This window comes from Megascapheus bottae, chromosome 12 (assembly GCF_031878675.1).
Source record: "Megascapheus bottae isolate mThoBot1 chromosome 12, mThoBot2.hap1, whole genome shotgun sequence".
In the NCBI taxonomy this organism is placed as follows: domain Eukaryota; kingdom Metazoa; phylum Chordata; class Mammalia; order Rodentia; family Geomyidae; genus Megascapheus; species Megascapheus bottae.
In genome coordinates this window covers 13710494-13724991 of record NC_143520.1, presented here as the reverse complement: position 1 = coordinate 13724991, position 14498 = coordinate 13710494, and the positions used below count along the sequence as shown (strand labels likewise).

The 14498-nt window shown below is 43.5% G+C and overlaps 1 protein-coding gene across 3 annotated transcripts in view; it reads right to left on the bottom strand.

Moving 5' to 3' along the window:
* Positions 1 to 2008, bottom strand: part of Stk39 (serine/threonine kinase 39) — a 262474-nt gene extending 260466 nt beyond the window's left edge. For 2 of the 3 annotated variants that reach the window (XM_090342707.1, XM_090342706.1), the window contains exon 1: positions 1581 to 2008. In XM_090342707.1, the coding sequence (XP_090198833.1) occupies positions 1581 to 1827 (247 nt within the window). In that variant the 5' untranslated portion in view covers positions 1828 to 2008. The remainder of the gene's footprint in view (positions 1 to 1580) is intronic. The other variant, XM_090342705.1, reaches the window with a different exon arrangement.
* Positions 2009 to 14498: the final 12490 nt, after the last annotated feature.

Below are 14498 nucleotides of genomic sequence, written 5' to 3'. Positions count from 1 at the left end.
CAGTATAAGGACACAAAGACTCAGGGCCAAAGTGGCTTACTTGCCTAGTGGAAGAGGTATTGTTGAGAACTCCAGGCCTTGAGAGAAGCCCAGAAGTTATTTAATCTAGGCAGTGACATGTAGGTTCATCTCTTAGGAGTCTTTAGCTGAAATCTGTGAAAGAGAGGGTATTTAAAGAATTTGTCTACAGATGCCTACAGAGATTAATTATATGGCGCTTTGGTGCTGCAGGTCTCTGCCCTGTCCATTACACTCAATTACATTCACACGGAAGTAAGTGATAAAAGCACTTGTAAACACTTAAGGAAAGTATTGTAATTTAAATTTCTTAAAGAGTTGAGTCATTTTTAAGGGAAAGGTTAAAAATTAAAAGAGATACTCCTGAGTCCCCTTGTTTTTTAGGACCGTCCTTAGGGATGCGGGGACAGCAACATCTCAGCCCAGCACTATTAAGGCCAGATGCTGAGTCCCATTTTACTCCCAGGTAAAGATTAACTAACTGATCCAGCCGGGAAGGTTCTAAGTGAGGGGATAACACCTATCCCCTGACCTTTCAGGGCTTGGTCCAGAGAAAAGTAAGACCGGCTTCTTGCCATTCGACTTTGCCAGGTATTTAAAAATGTAAGATAAGGTGATGTTTGTGAAGCGACTAGAAGGCGGCACCGAGGGGCAGGGAGCAGCCTCGGGTTTCATCCTAGCAGATGGGCCCTGGACCTGAAGGAGGCATCCACCAGGCGCAGGGCAGGAGGCCAGGGTGCTGATCTCCGGGCCGGACTGCGCGGTAAGGCTGAGCGGCAGGCGGCGCCCCCGGCACCGGGGGGGGGGAGGCGGGTACCCGAGCGCGCCGCGCTCCGCTGCCACCCCGGCTGCAAGGGCGGGCGTGGAGAGGCGCCTGGCTGTCACAGGAGGGAAGCCAGCATCCTCCCCGGCCCCGGAAAGAACCCGGGCCCCCGCGGCTTCTAACGTGGCCGAGTAACCCGTGGCCAAAGGGTCACGGTGTGAGGCAGAGGAGCGGCGGCTGCTCCCTCAGGGACCCCCACCTCCCCGGACGACGAGCCCGGCGCGGGGCGCGGCGCGAGGGCGCTGAAGCCCAGGGCGGCTCCCCCGCAAACCCCACCCCACTCCGGCTGCCTGCCTGGCTGCCCGCGTGGCCACCAGTCACGGGCTGCGGCCCCGATGCGCAGCGGGGAGGGAGATGCGGCGGCGATGACGGGTCCCCCCCCCCCCGCCCCCGGCTCCGCCACCCGGCGATCCGGGAGATAAAAGTTTGCAGCATGCGGCTCGTCTGCAGTGGGAGTCACATCCGCCGCGCCGCCTCCTGCAGCACCAACGCTGCGAGATCGAACAAACAGAACACACACATACACACACACGCGCGCGCACACACACGCACACACACACACACGCACACGCACACACACGTTGAAGCCGGTAGGCCCCGAAGCCGGCCGCTCTGCCTCCGGGGCGCGCAGGCTGGCAAGCTCCGCATCCCGCACCCACTCCGCTCCGGGCCGCGCCTTCCTCCCGGCCTCGATGCCCGGCCTGGACCAGCCCCGCCGCGCCCGCTCGCCCGCACTGACCGATAACCTCCTGCAGCTCGTACGCGTCCCTGCAGATGGGCCAGCCGACGGCCTGCGCCGCCGGGGCGGGGGCCGGTGCCACGGGCGCTACCGGAGCCAGAGGAGCCGGAGCCGGAGCCGGCGCTGCTGCTGTCGTGGCCGCCGGAGCCGCCGGGGCCGCCGCCGCCGCCGCCGCGGTTGTGGCTGTCACCGGGGCCGCCTGCTGCGGAAGCTGGACGTGCACGGGAGAACCGCTCGGCTCCGCCATGATGAAGCTGCCGGAGGAGAGCGGGAGGACGCGCCGGCCGGCCGGCGGACGACCTTCCACTTGAAACTTCCCGTGCCTCGCCGCCGACACCTCCCGGCCGGCGCACGCCCTCCCCGCTCACCGCCGCCGCCGCTGCCGGAGCCAGCCAGGAGGGGAGGGCGGAGGAGGCCGAGCCGGGCGGGCGGAGGGAGGAGGGAGGGAGGGAGGGAGGGAGGAGGCCGTGCGGGCGGAGGCGGGGCGGGGCGGGGAAGAGTGGAGGCAGCGGCCGCGGTGTCCGCCGCGAGCCGGGAGCCTGGCGCGGGGCGCGGAGGAACCGCCGCCCCCCTCTCTCCCCGCCGCCCCTGCGCTCCGCTCGCCCTCCCCGGGAAGTTTCCACCCCCACCCCCACCCCAGAGCACGGCCGCCTTTGGGAGATGCTCCGGAGGCCCGAGGCCCTGGCCCTTCCAGGTCATCCCGACTGCCCTCGCACCTACGCCCCAGACTACCCGGCTCGCCACCAGACCGGGTCCCCAGGGACCCCGAGGGCGGGGTCGTCCAGGGCTGCCAGGTTCTCAGCTTCCCCAGATCTGCCCCAGTTCATTTACCAATCAGCCCCGGGAGACACCTCCAAGGCAGCGGTCCGTTTGTAGGCACGCCAGTTAAAAAATAACCCAAGTTGTAACTTTCCGGACGCTTGACCTGCCACCATGTCGTTCCCACCTGGCCTAATCTAATCACCTTGGGCAACCTGACTCCTAAACCCCAAGCTGTTCACAGACTCTCTTCGGGTGTTCAAAGTTGCTTGGATCCAGGGAGATGGTGGAAGAGGCAAGGAAGTTAGAATAAGAACTCTAGGAGAGGACTGGGGGTGTAGCTGCTTGGTACAACACTAGCCTAGCATATGAAAGGGGGTCCCTGCTCCAGTCCGGGGGTGGGGGGTAAAGGGATTTAGACAGTTTACATCAAGGTCTGTGTCCCTAACAACCTGCTATATTAACCCATTAAGACTCAGAGGCCAGACATCAGAAGTTTCTTTGACAGGACATAAAGAATTCACTGAAGCATAAATAAACTGCCCTTCAAAGCCTTTATTAATTGCTACTTTTTCTATCCCCCCCTCCTCCAAATTACCTCATCCTTAAAATTGCTATGGTAAAACCATAGGTCTTTCTAATTATAGGTGCCACATTTCACATTGAATGTTCACTCTGTTTCTTCACAGAGGTGACCAAGGTACCTATTCTGTCTTGAACTGGAATGATACATAGTAAACCAATAGTCATAAATAGTCACTTGGTCAAGATTATCCTGTCTAGTTTTCATGATGATCAGTACTGAAGAAACAGCGTTTTGATAAAAGTGCCCAGAACATGATCTTGTCTCTAACTTTGCTTTTCTGAAGATTACTTACAAGAAAAGCAGAAATCTACCCTAAGAAAAGCCATTTTCCAATCAAAACACTGATAGAAACTGAGAAATGTAGTTAAGAGATTAAGTACATCTTTCTTTTCTCTTTATTTTTTTATTTTTTCATTTATTTTTATTGTAATTAATAGAGGGATTACAGTTATATTCACCAATAGAAGGAGCATTACTTCATAAACTTTTTCTTTTTTTCTTTTTGGCCAGTCCTGGGGTTTGAACTCAGGGTTTGAGCACTGTCTCCAAGCTAGAGCTCTACCACTTAAGCCACAGCACCACCTCCAGCTTTTTCTATGTATGTGGTATGGAGGAATGGAACCCGGGTCTTTGTACATGGTAGGCAAGCACTCTACCACCAGGCCATGCTCCTGGCCCCAGGAGCATTACTTCACACACATTGATACCCCTTCTCATGTTTTTGTCCCCATTTCCCTCCCTCCACCCCCTTCCCTCATCCTCTATTTCAAATAAACATGTAAATGTATATATAGTGTACAGGATTACAAGGTAAGATACTGTAACAATACGAGAATAAACAAGGGACAACAAAAGAGATGATTCTCTTAAAAGCAGTCCTTAGGTGCTCTTTGCTGTAGAATAAGAGCAGCTTTTGAAGACGAGCAGCTGTAGTTTGGTATTAAGAGCCTCCCTCATCCCCTTCATAGGACCGATGTCCTCATAAAAGAGACTTGAAAAACATGGTATGATAGCACATATCTAAAAACGGCATTTGAGAGATTAAGTTAGGAAGATATCTGCTTGGAGGCTAGCTTCTGCTACATAGCAAGGTTTTAGCAGAGGGAGGGGCAGGGAAGGGAGCAAGGGAGAGAAGGGTGAGGGAAGAAAGGAGAAAAGGAGAGAGAATTGTGGAGGAATGGGACTGTATCTCTATTGTAAAATGTTTATCTGGCATATGCAAAGCCCTATTCCATCCCCACCACCAAAAATAAAATGATCAGATCACTCTCCTCTGCCTGTCTCTGTGGTTCTGGGGAACAAATCCAAGGACTTCTGCTTCGTGCTCTCTACCACTCAACTGCTCCACCAATGCTGATCTGGGACAACCTGTTTACTTTCTAGCTATGAAGCAGACATTGAATATCTTCCAGATACCTAATTCTAGGTCTCAGCAAATTTTGAGGAATGAATTTTTATTGGTATAAACTACCTAGTCTAAAATATTTCACCATTACAGAGTAAGATTGAGTAAATATTTTAGTTTTCCAGTGCTAGATGGACGTTAAGGCCCCATACATGCTAGGCAAAAATTTCATTGCTGACTACATCTCCAGTCCTATAACAAGTTTTCAATGTATGAGCCAGATAAGGTGGCATGTAGCTATAGTCCCAGCATTCATGAGGTTGAGAGAAAAGGATCCAGAGTTTCCAGCCATTGTGGTCACGTTACAGGACCCTGTGTCAATAAACAAAACAAAAATACAATGACATCCTTTTAAGCATCCATGTGAGTCAGCAGTGTCAAGGGCACATTTGATGGAAGGAAGCTGCAGGCCAGGAGATCTATTTGGAGCCAGGGCAATCATCAAAGTAGAGAAATGTGGATGTGAATTAAGCCACCAAACTAAAATTCCAATGAGGGGTCAACTTAAAACTTATTAAGTCGTGGAGAAATGGAACTTGGTGGTACCCTTTACAAGGCAAATTGTATTCAAATGAATTAAGAAAGTAGAACACACAAGCACCACATTTTTAATTGTATTTTATTGTCAGGATAATGTATAGAGGGATTACAATTACATTTGTCAAGTAATGGGTACATTACTTTTTTGAAACTTGATACCTCTTCTGGTGTTTTTGTCCTCCTTTTTCTCCCCCCACCCCTCTCAATCATCTTGTTTTCCCCCTTCCCTTCCCTATTTCAAATAAACAAATAAATGTATATACAATGTACTAGGTAACTAAATCAGATACAGTAACTGCATGAAATTAACCATATGGGGAAAAAAGAGAAAAGGAATAATTTCACATATTCCATTAAGAACAACAATAAATGTCTTAAAAATACATATGATGAATGAGTGTTGTGATTGACAGATACCCTTTTGTCCATTGCTAACATATAATCTAACACAAAAGTCTGTATGAAGAAAATCAATCACTGTATTTACCATTTCCTGCTCTCTCATACATGCCATCCTGATGATCCTATTGATTTAAAAGATTGGTTACAAAGACAAGGAAGAAATATTTCTTTTGAGTTTGGATGATGGCAGAGTATGGCAGAAAGGGTGTGGCTTCAGTCCAATATGTCTGTATTTGAACCTCTGCTGTGCACTTCGCTGCAGGTATGCTGCTCAGCTTTCCAAGGTTATTTCCTCAAAACAAGGACAGTGATCCCAGGCCGGTACTGCACTGTAGTAGTACAGTGATGTCTGTAGAACAAACCAGCAGGGACTCGGGCTGGTTGGCTTCTTGTAGGCAAGGACTTCTAGTCTATGAGAGAACAAGTTTCTATTGTTTTCTGCCACCCCAATTTATGGTGCTTGATAACAGCAGCCCTAGGAATCCAATAAAGTTGGTTTAAACCCAACACAAATGAGCCCACATTTTATTTGGATCAGTTTTAGTCATAAGGGCTCATGATAATTAGCCACTGCTTTGAAACGATCACTACAAAACCCTGGACTTCCACTACAACTTGTTTTTAATATCATTTTTAATTATGTATGTATTTTTCTACACATCGTGGTATTTAGGATTAAACTCAAGACTTGAGACTAAGGAGACAACTATTCTACCACTTGAGCCACATCTCTACTTGAACCACTCACCCCCTTTCTTCTACTGTACTTTTAAAGAGGTCTCACACTTTCCTTGGTGGCTAGCTTGGAACCCTACTACCTCTAGCTTTTCAATAGCTAATATTACAGGTGTGCACCACCTTAATAGATAGAGTTCCACTGACACTTTGTCCAGGCTGACCTCAAGCCAACATCTTCCCATCTCCGCCTCCCAAATAACTGGGATTATAGACATATACTAATACCATGCCTGGCCTGTGTTTTGTTATTTTTATTTACCTATTTATTTTGATGTTGAAAATGAACCAAGAGCCTACCACATGCTAAGGAGGTGTTCAACCGGTCAACCATACTTTTGCCCTCTTAAGATGATCTTAAACTGAAATATCCTGTAAAAACGCTATCTGAATGAATTCGTGGATGTAAAATGTCCATCCAAAATGCATAATCAAGACTGTGGTGTGGGTCAGGCATGGTAATGTACACGTACAACTGCAGCAGTTGGGAGGCTGAGCCAGGAGGATTCTGAAGTCAAAGACAGCCTGTGCTTTGTAGTGAAACCCTGTCTCAAGATACAAAAACCAACCAGCCAAGTAGAGTATATGAGCCTTTCCAACTGTGAAGACCAAGCCATCTTACAATTAACACAAAAGGAATGTCATATAATTTCCTTTAACAACCTGATATTACTCCTTATCCAAAGTCCAGTGCTGGTGTGATTCAATGTTATTGGGTTTAACACAATGTGAGGTTAAAATTTCAAAATGTCATAACTTTATTTTCCAGCCATAAATGGAAAGAGGCTTTAATCTATTTTAAGCTGAATTATTGCAAAGATATCACCTTTTAAATTCATCATGTATAGTTTAAGGGATCAAGGTTACATGAATTGTAACTTCCAGACATGCATTTTAACTTATTTTTCAACTCTTTTTGGAAATTGACTTTCTATTTTATTTTATATCACACACACACACACACACACACACACACACACACCTATTTGAATGGCAGCCAATGACTCTTCATCAATCACAGAAGTTTCTGAATATAATTCAGATTCTAGTGGTGAGGGGCCTCACTAAAATCCCTACTACATCTACTCACTGAAAAACTTCAGTATTTAGCAAAATGTGTGCTTATAGCTAAAATACCACATGGCATTATACCCAGTATAGTCCATCTGTGTGGTACATAAGACTTTTAAAATGTAAGTAATTTGATTCTTGACTATGTCTTTGAAGAAAAATTGAATTCCTTTATGAAGAATTCATTTAGCACAAAACAGTACTTATTGATATTTTAATCAACCCCCTCATCTTGAGATTATTTCAAATACCAAAGCTGATCCAAGATGTTTTACTTTCTCTATACTCAAAAAAAAATCCTTCTATTAAGCCAGATTCAAAGGAACATAGTAGGCTCAATGGTTTCCCTCATTTGTCATAATCAGTAGAAACCTTGGGCTCTCCTAGCAGAGATTTACAATAGAACAAAACCTAGATACATAAGGCCATATAGTTTGACTCTAAATGAAAGGACCTCCATTATCTAGAAACAAAAGCCATATAATGAGTGATTGTTGTCCTTAATGTACTATATTATCTCTCATCTCTTTTGCTGTCCCTTGGTTATCTCCTGTTTTTACAGTATTTCACCTTGTTATCTGATATATTGTGTATATGCATATTTGGTTATTTGAAGTTGGATAGGGAAGGGGGGAAAACAAAATGAGGGGCAAGACATGAGAAAGGGCATCAATGTTTGTGAAGTAATGCACCTTCTATCTAGTGAATATAATGTAACCCTTCTATTAATTACAATAAAAATATATGGGAAAAAATCCTTCCACTAAAGCTATCAGCAAATTCTCAACATTTACATCTTTACTTCTCTGGCTTTCCCCCAATAAGTCTGGCTCTCCATCAGGAGACAAGAGGAACCTCTGAGAAGCAAAGGGTGGTCACTTGTGTTCTGTCTTGTAGGAAGGAGGCACAAAGTAAAACAAAAGTTAACTTTTGAATGCCCCTTTCAATGAGGAAATGCACTTCTTTTCAGTGTGAATCCAGAGATTCATTCATGCTAGGCAAGTGCACACACTGAGCTACAGCTCTCTCCCCTTGTCAGCAAGTGCATTTGTGAGAAATAATGTGGAGTCCAGCACCAGTGTCTCTCACCTACAGTGCTAGTTTTCCACACAACTGAGACCGGGAAGATAGTTGTGCAAAATCAATCTGGGAAGACAAGTGTACAAGACCCTTATCCACAATTCACCTGCAAAATTCTGGACTGTGGAAGAGGGTTGGGCAGACTCTATTAGTAGAGTGGCAGCTGTGAGCAAGAAATCAAGAAAGCTTTGAACAGAGACAGGAACAGACAAACACAGACAGAGAAAGAGACACAGAAACACACACACACACACACACACACACACACACAGAGAGAGAGAGAGAGAGAGAGAGAGAGAGAGAGAGAGAGAGAGAGAGAGAGAGAGAGAAAGGCCTAGATAGAGATAGATTGAGAATTATAAAGTGTATGGACATTACTGACTACTATGCTGAAAACCAGCTTTTAAAAGTTGTGTATTTCAGTCTAAAACAAAAAAAATAACTATGCCCAGATGACTAGAACCCCAGTTCAAACCCCAAAGTTAATTAACATATAAACAGAAACTGAATTAGAATATTCAAGTCAGAGGTCACACAGATGTAATCTGACTGGTGACTGGCAAAGTCTTTAAACACAAATACCAACAACAAAACAGTGTCCTTTTCATATTAAAGAATGAATCGTGAAAAACAGCAGGGATGGCAGGAAGTTAAAATAATGAGGACTAAAGATGTAGTCCAGTGGTGATTACTTGCCCATCATGTTCAAAGCCCTGGGTAGCATCATAAAAACAATGAAGGAAGGAAGGAAGGGGATAAAAGGGAAAAAGGAAGGGAGGACGGAAAAAGGAAGAGAGAGAGGGAGGGAAGAAGGGATAGGGAGGGAGAAGGAAGAGAATGAGAAAGAGAGAAAAGAAAGAAGGAAAAGGGAAAAAGGAAGGGGAAGGAAGGAAGAAAAAAGAAAAAAGAAAGGAAGGAAGGAAGGAGAAAGAAAAGAGCAAGACTAGTAGCTATGTGTGGAAAGGGCCTCACGTTCAACATGAAACACTTAGCAAAAACAGTGGAAATGACCTTGAAGAAAGAAAAGAATTTCAGTGCATAAAATTCAGTGCAAGGGCCAGATCCACATCAAAGGAGACACAGTCCAGGTGCCTGAACATATGTCTACACAGTGTGAGCTTTGGGGCCATGTCACGCCTAGAGCACTGGCCCAGCACGGCATGTTGGCATGCCAGAAAGCCAGTCCAATATTGCCAGATCTTCATGTTATTTCTGAAGAAGCCAGCAAATCTGATTTTATGTGAAACTCCCACTTTTACATATTGATCCAACTTGATAAAAAGCTTTACAGAATCTCAAGCCATATATGTAATGTTTAAAAATATAAAAGCAATATTAACTATAGTTTGTGAGTAAACACATATTGAGTGCAATTTGGATCGGAATGATAAGCTCTCCATCTAGCTGTTCATCCTAGAGAGGAAGCGAGTGAGGAGGTAGAGGAAAGGCACCCACAGATATCTTTGATTGTATTGAAAGTGTTTTATTGTGTTAATAAAAATGATAATAAATATAGCAAGATGATAAGGATATAGGAATGCATGGTAAGTCCACGACTTTTTATTACCTTATTATAGTCCCTTCTGTTCTGTTTATTTGAAATAATTCACAATTAAACAACAGTAACACTTTACAAACCAGATGACACACTTGTCCAGTGAAGAGTCATCTGCAGACTTAGCATACCATGCTTTAGTGGGTATAGGGCCCATGATAAGGTCAGACCAGGGAGAAAAACACTGGGGTTGCAACCAAAATAAGGCACAGGAGATCCAAGTGGTCTTCAGCTTGGGTAGGCGTCCAAAAATCACTTAAGCAGGCTGTGTGCAGTCACTCAGTCTGCTAACCCTAGCAACCTGGAAGACAAAGGTTGAAAGATTTCAGTTCAAAGCCAGTCCAGGCCAAAAAGAAGATTACAAGACTCCATGTTAAGTATAGTGGTATGTTCTGCCATCTCAAGTTATAGAGAAAGGAAGCAGAGTAGCTAGGTGTAGTGGCATGCACCTGTTATCTCAAAGACATGGTGAAGCACAAATAGGAGAAGCACAGGCAAAAGACAGGACCCTATCTGAAAAATAATCAAAGTAAAAGGGGGATGATGGTAGAGGAGGTCATCTCCCTAGCAAGCATTAACCCTGAGTTCAAGCTCCAGTACTTCCCAAAACAACAACCATGTTTATATGTACACACACACACACACACACACACACACACACATCTTGTTAGAAATTCTCATGCCAGCTAGCATGGTGTCACATGTCATAGATCCAGCTACTGAGGAAGCAAAGGTGGAAGGATTTTTTTGAGCCCAGAAGTTGGAAGCTAATATTGGTAACTTAGTGTGATCCTGTCTCAACCACTGAAACAAAGCAAGGGTAATAGGTAGTGTGGGAGCAGTGAGTGGTTCAGCAATTGCCTAGCATGAAAACACCCTGCATCTATCACCAATACCACCTCCTCTCTCCCACACATACCTACACACTTGGGTCTTGTGTATATTCTAGTTCATTATCTAGCGGTAATTACTGGGCCTCCATATAGTTGTGATGTGCAGCTGGCAAGTTAAAAATGGCTGTGATTGTCCTAAGAACATTTTTGTAACCTAGGAAAAAGCCACACCAGCAAACAAAGCACAGGGGCCAACAGGGATAATACCAGTAGAATGGTGACATTCGAAGGCTCGGTAGTCCTGAGTAGTTTCCCTGAATTAACCATAATAAATGACAATTATAGGGGCCAGGAGCATGGCCTAGAAGTAGAGTGTTTTTCTAGCATTCAGGAAGGTTCAATTCCTGGGCACCACATACGCGAAAAAAGCCAGAAGTGGCACTGTGGCTCAAGGGGTAGAGCACTAGCCTTGAGAAAGCCCAAGGACAGCGCTCAGGCCCTGAAGAACAAACCCCAGGACTGGCAAAAAAAAAATGACAATTATAGAAGATTAACCAAAAAAATGAGATCTTTTGTTAAAACAAAAACTATTCATTTTTTAAAGAATAATTGTTTCTAGCAGTTTTAGATGCATAACAAAATTGAGAGGAAAATGCGGAGATATCCATTAACATCCCCAGAGTGGATGAACTGGATGAACTGAAAGTACCACATAATCACTCAAAGTAAAGCTGTTGTGAATGGCACCACAATAGTGGCTACCCATCATCTATACACTCGGCCATATCTGTGAACTACAGAAAGCTCTAAAACTAACATACTAAAGGCACTGGACTTTGGGGTCCTATTTGAACCATGTTCTAGTGGCTTGTACTATTTTCCCCAGAAGCTGTGAGAAAAGAGCAGAACTGGGTGAAAGGGCCAATTGAATTCATTTGCATTTCATACTGAAATGCATTTCATACAGAGTTCATGTATGACCAATTCTAAAACTATACATTTTTAGAGGATATTATAAAAATAAAGCTTTTTCCATTACCAAAGTACATTTTCCCCTTTGACAATATAAGACAATGTAACTATAATTTCAGAACTCTACATAGGAATTAATAAATTTTTCATAACAAAGGTAGAGATAGATTCCAATCTACCTTAGCATGATTTGGGAAGAACCTGTATATTTCAAAGCACTTTCTCTTGCAACAGCAGAGTAACAACAGCTGTAGTTCATGCAGACATTATGCTGAGTATGTTTGATACAATGTGGCACTGTGTACATTGCTCCAACTACTGATGTAGGTTAATTACATATGTTTGTGAGTTATTGTAGCTTTATAACAAGATTATTGACTTTATTCCTTTTTTCTGCAGATTTATGGGACTTTTATTTTGGCCAATTTCACCATTAATTTGCCATCAATGTCAGGGGATAATTTATTTTGTTTATTTTTTTGTGTTGATATTAAGGATTGAATTCAGTGTCTAGGTGCTGTCACTGAGCTTTTGGTTTTGGTTTTTGTTTTGCTTTTTATTTGTAGTTTATTGTCAGGGTGATGTACAGAGGGGTTACAGTTACATTCATCAGGTAGTGGGTACATGACTTCTTGAACATTGATACCCCTTCCCATGTTAATTACATATGCTTTAAAGATAGAGAAACTGACTTGTACAAGGATCAAGTAACTTAAATCCAATAGTTTACTTGTAGCAAAGCCAATACTCAAAACTGCCCCAACTCCAAAGACTTCAAGTGTGTGTGTGTGTGTACTGGTACTGCGGATTGAACTCACTCAGGACCATGCATTTTTGCTCAACTTTTTCACTCCTTGGTGGTGCCCTACCACTTGAGCTCTAACTACAGTTTGGTCTTTTTGCTAGTTAATTGAAGATAATAATCACATACTTTCTTGCTCAGGATGGCTTCAAAATTATGATCCTCAGATCGTAGACTCCTGATTAGCCATGATTACAGGTTGAAGCCACGACCTCCAATCTAAATTTTCTCTCTGCACAAAAGCATAAATAATCACTAACATTAAATTATTCAAAGAAAGACTACAAATTCACTGTGTAAAGTCAAAGAGTAAAACTGTAGATAACTGGAAAACAATTTCTAAGAATGGAGAATTCTTTCTAACAGTAATGATGATGATAACTATTATTTTTGGTAGGGCAGGGGAGATTGGAAGGGAGCAATATTCAGTTTAGAGACAAATATTCCACAGGTGACTATATTCCTCCATCCAATTATTAACAAAGTTAGTCCAAAATTAATTTTATTCACACTTAACAATGCTTTGTGAACAATAATCTCAAGTGCAAAAGTAGTGGTTCATTTGAAGAACTCTTATAAATGATGTATTAGTTAAGCCCCATTAGTTGCCAACTTTCCTGAATTGAAGCTTACCTGGAGAACTGAAGTTTTGGAGTTTGGCTGTGAGGATTTTCCCAAGAGATATTGGTATATGAGGGCAAGCAGACTAAAGAGGAGATTTACCTTGAGTATGGGTGGGCCCTATCCAGTCAGCTGGGGTTTTGAACATAACATAGACAAGATGCCTCTCTTGGACCTTAGATATATTCTTTTGTCATTTTTGGACATTAGATTCCAGTCTCAGGCTGGGCATGGTGACACATACATAAAATTTTGGCTCGCAGGAGGCTGATGAGGCAGAAAGATGACAGTTTGGGCCAGCCTAAGCTACAAAGTGAGACCCCATTTCAGAAAGAGCAATATTGACAACAATAAAATAGAACTCTAGGCTTTGAGGTCTTTGAACACTAGCAGCTTCTCAGGTTCTTAGCCATTTATTTGATGAAGAGTTCCACCATCTGCTCCCATATTCTGAGGCCTTTAGACTTGCACTGACTCACACTACTTGGCACCTCAGAGTCACCAGTTTGCAAGGGGCTTAGTATAGGTTTTGAAGCCACTCTAATTAAGAGGGTTCATGAGTTGATTTCCCAAATAAGTCATCTATCTATCTATCTATCCATCTATCTATCTGGCATCTATCTACCTGACATCCATCATCTGTCATCCATATATCATCTATTTATTTATTATCCACATATTTATCATCTATCTACATCCATTTATCTATCATGTATTATCCTCTCTCTCTCTCTCTCTCTCTCTCTCTCTCTCTCTCTCTCTCTCTCTCTCTCTCTCTCTCTCTCTCCATCTATTTAGTTGTTTTTTTTCTCTCTCTGGAGAACCTTTACTAATGCAGATTTTGTACCAAGAGTGATTCTTTGGGAACTAAATCTTAAGAAAGAGCATTTTCGTTCATTTTGAAGTTTCTGGAATTAGCTTTCTAATCTGACTAGACTTCCTTCCTCTCTTCCTATCTTCCTCCGTTCCTTCCTCTTTCTTTCTTTCTTTCTTTCTTTCTTTCTTTCTTTCTTTCTTTCTCCTTTCTAGGTTGTTTTGCTTTTTTTTTTTGAGGGTAGAGATGCTGGGGGTGTACCCGCTATCTCACACATAATATGCGAATACTCTACCACTGAGCTGCACCCTCAGTACCCAAGGTATCCGTTTTCAATAGCATTGGTGGTTCTTGGCATCTTTTTATTTTTGTAGAGATACACAAAACATATCCATATCATACTCTTTTTTTTTTCACTTGTGGGCCTTGAACTCAGGGACTAGGCCCTTTCCCTGAGCTCTTTTTTGCTGAAGGCTAGCACTCTACCACTTTGAGCCATGGCTCCACTTCAGTTTTCTAGTGGTTACAGGGTTTTCCTGCTTAGAGTTGCTTTGAACCATGATCCTCTGATCTTATCCTTCTGAGTAGTGAGGATCACAGGCATAGGCGACAGCATCCATCTCATTTGATACTCTTAATTGATGACTTACGTGAAATAAGAAACTTGGTTGCTTTGGAGACCATATTCTTGAACACTTGTGGACAACTAAAAACATACAATATGTGATTTAGATACTCCTAGT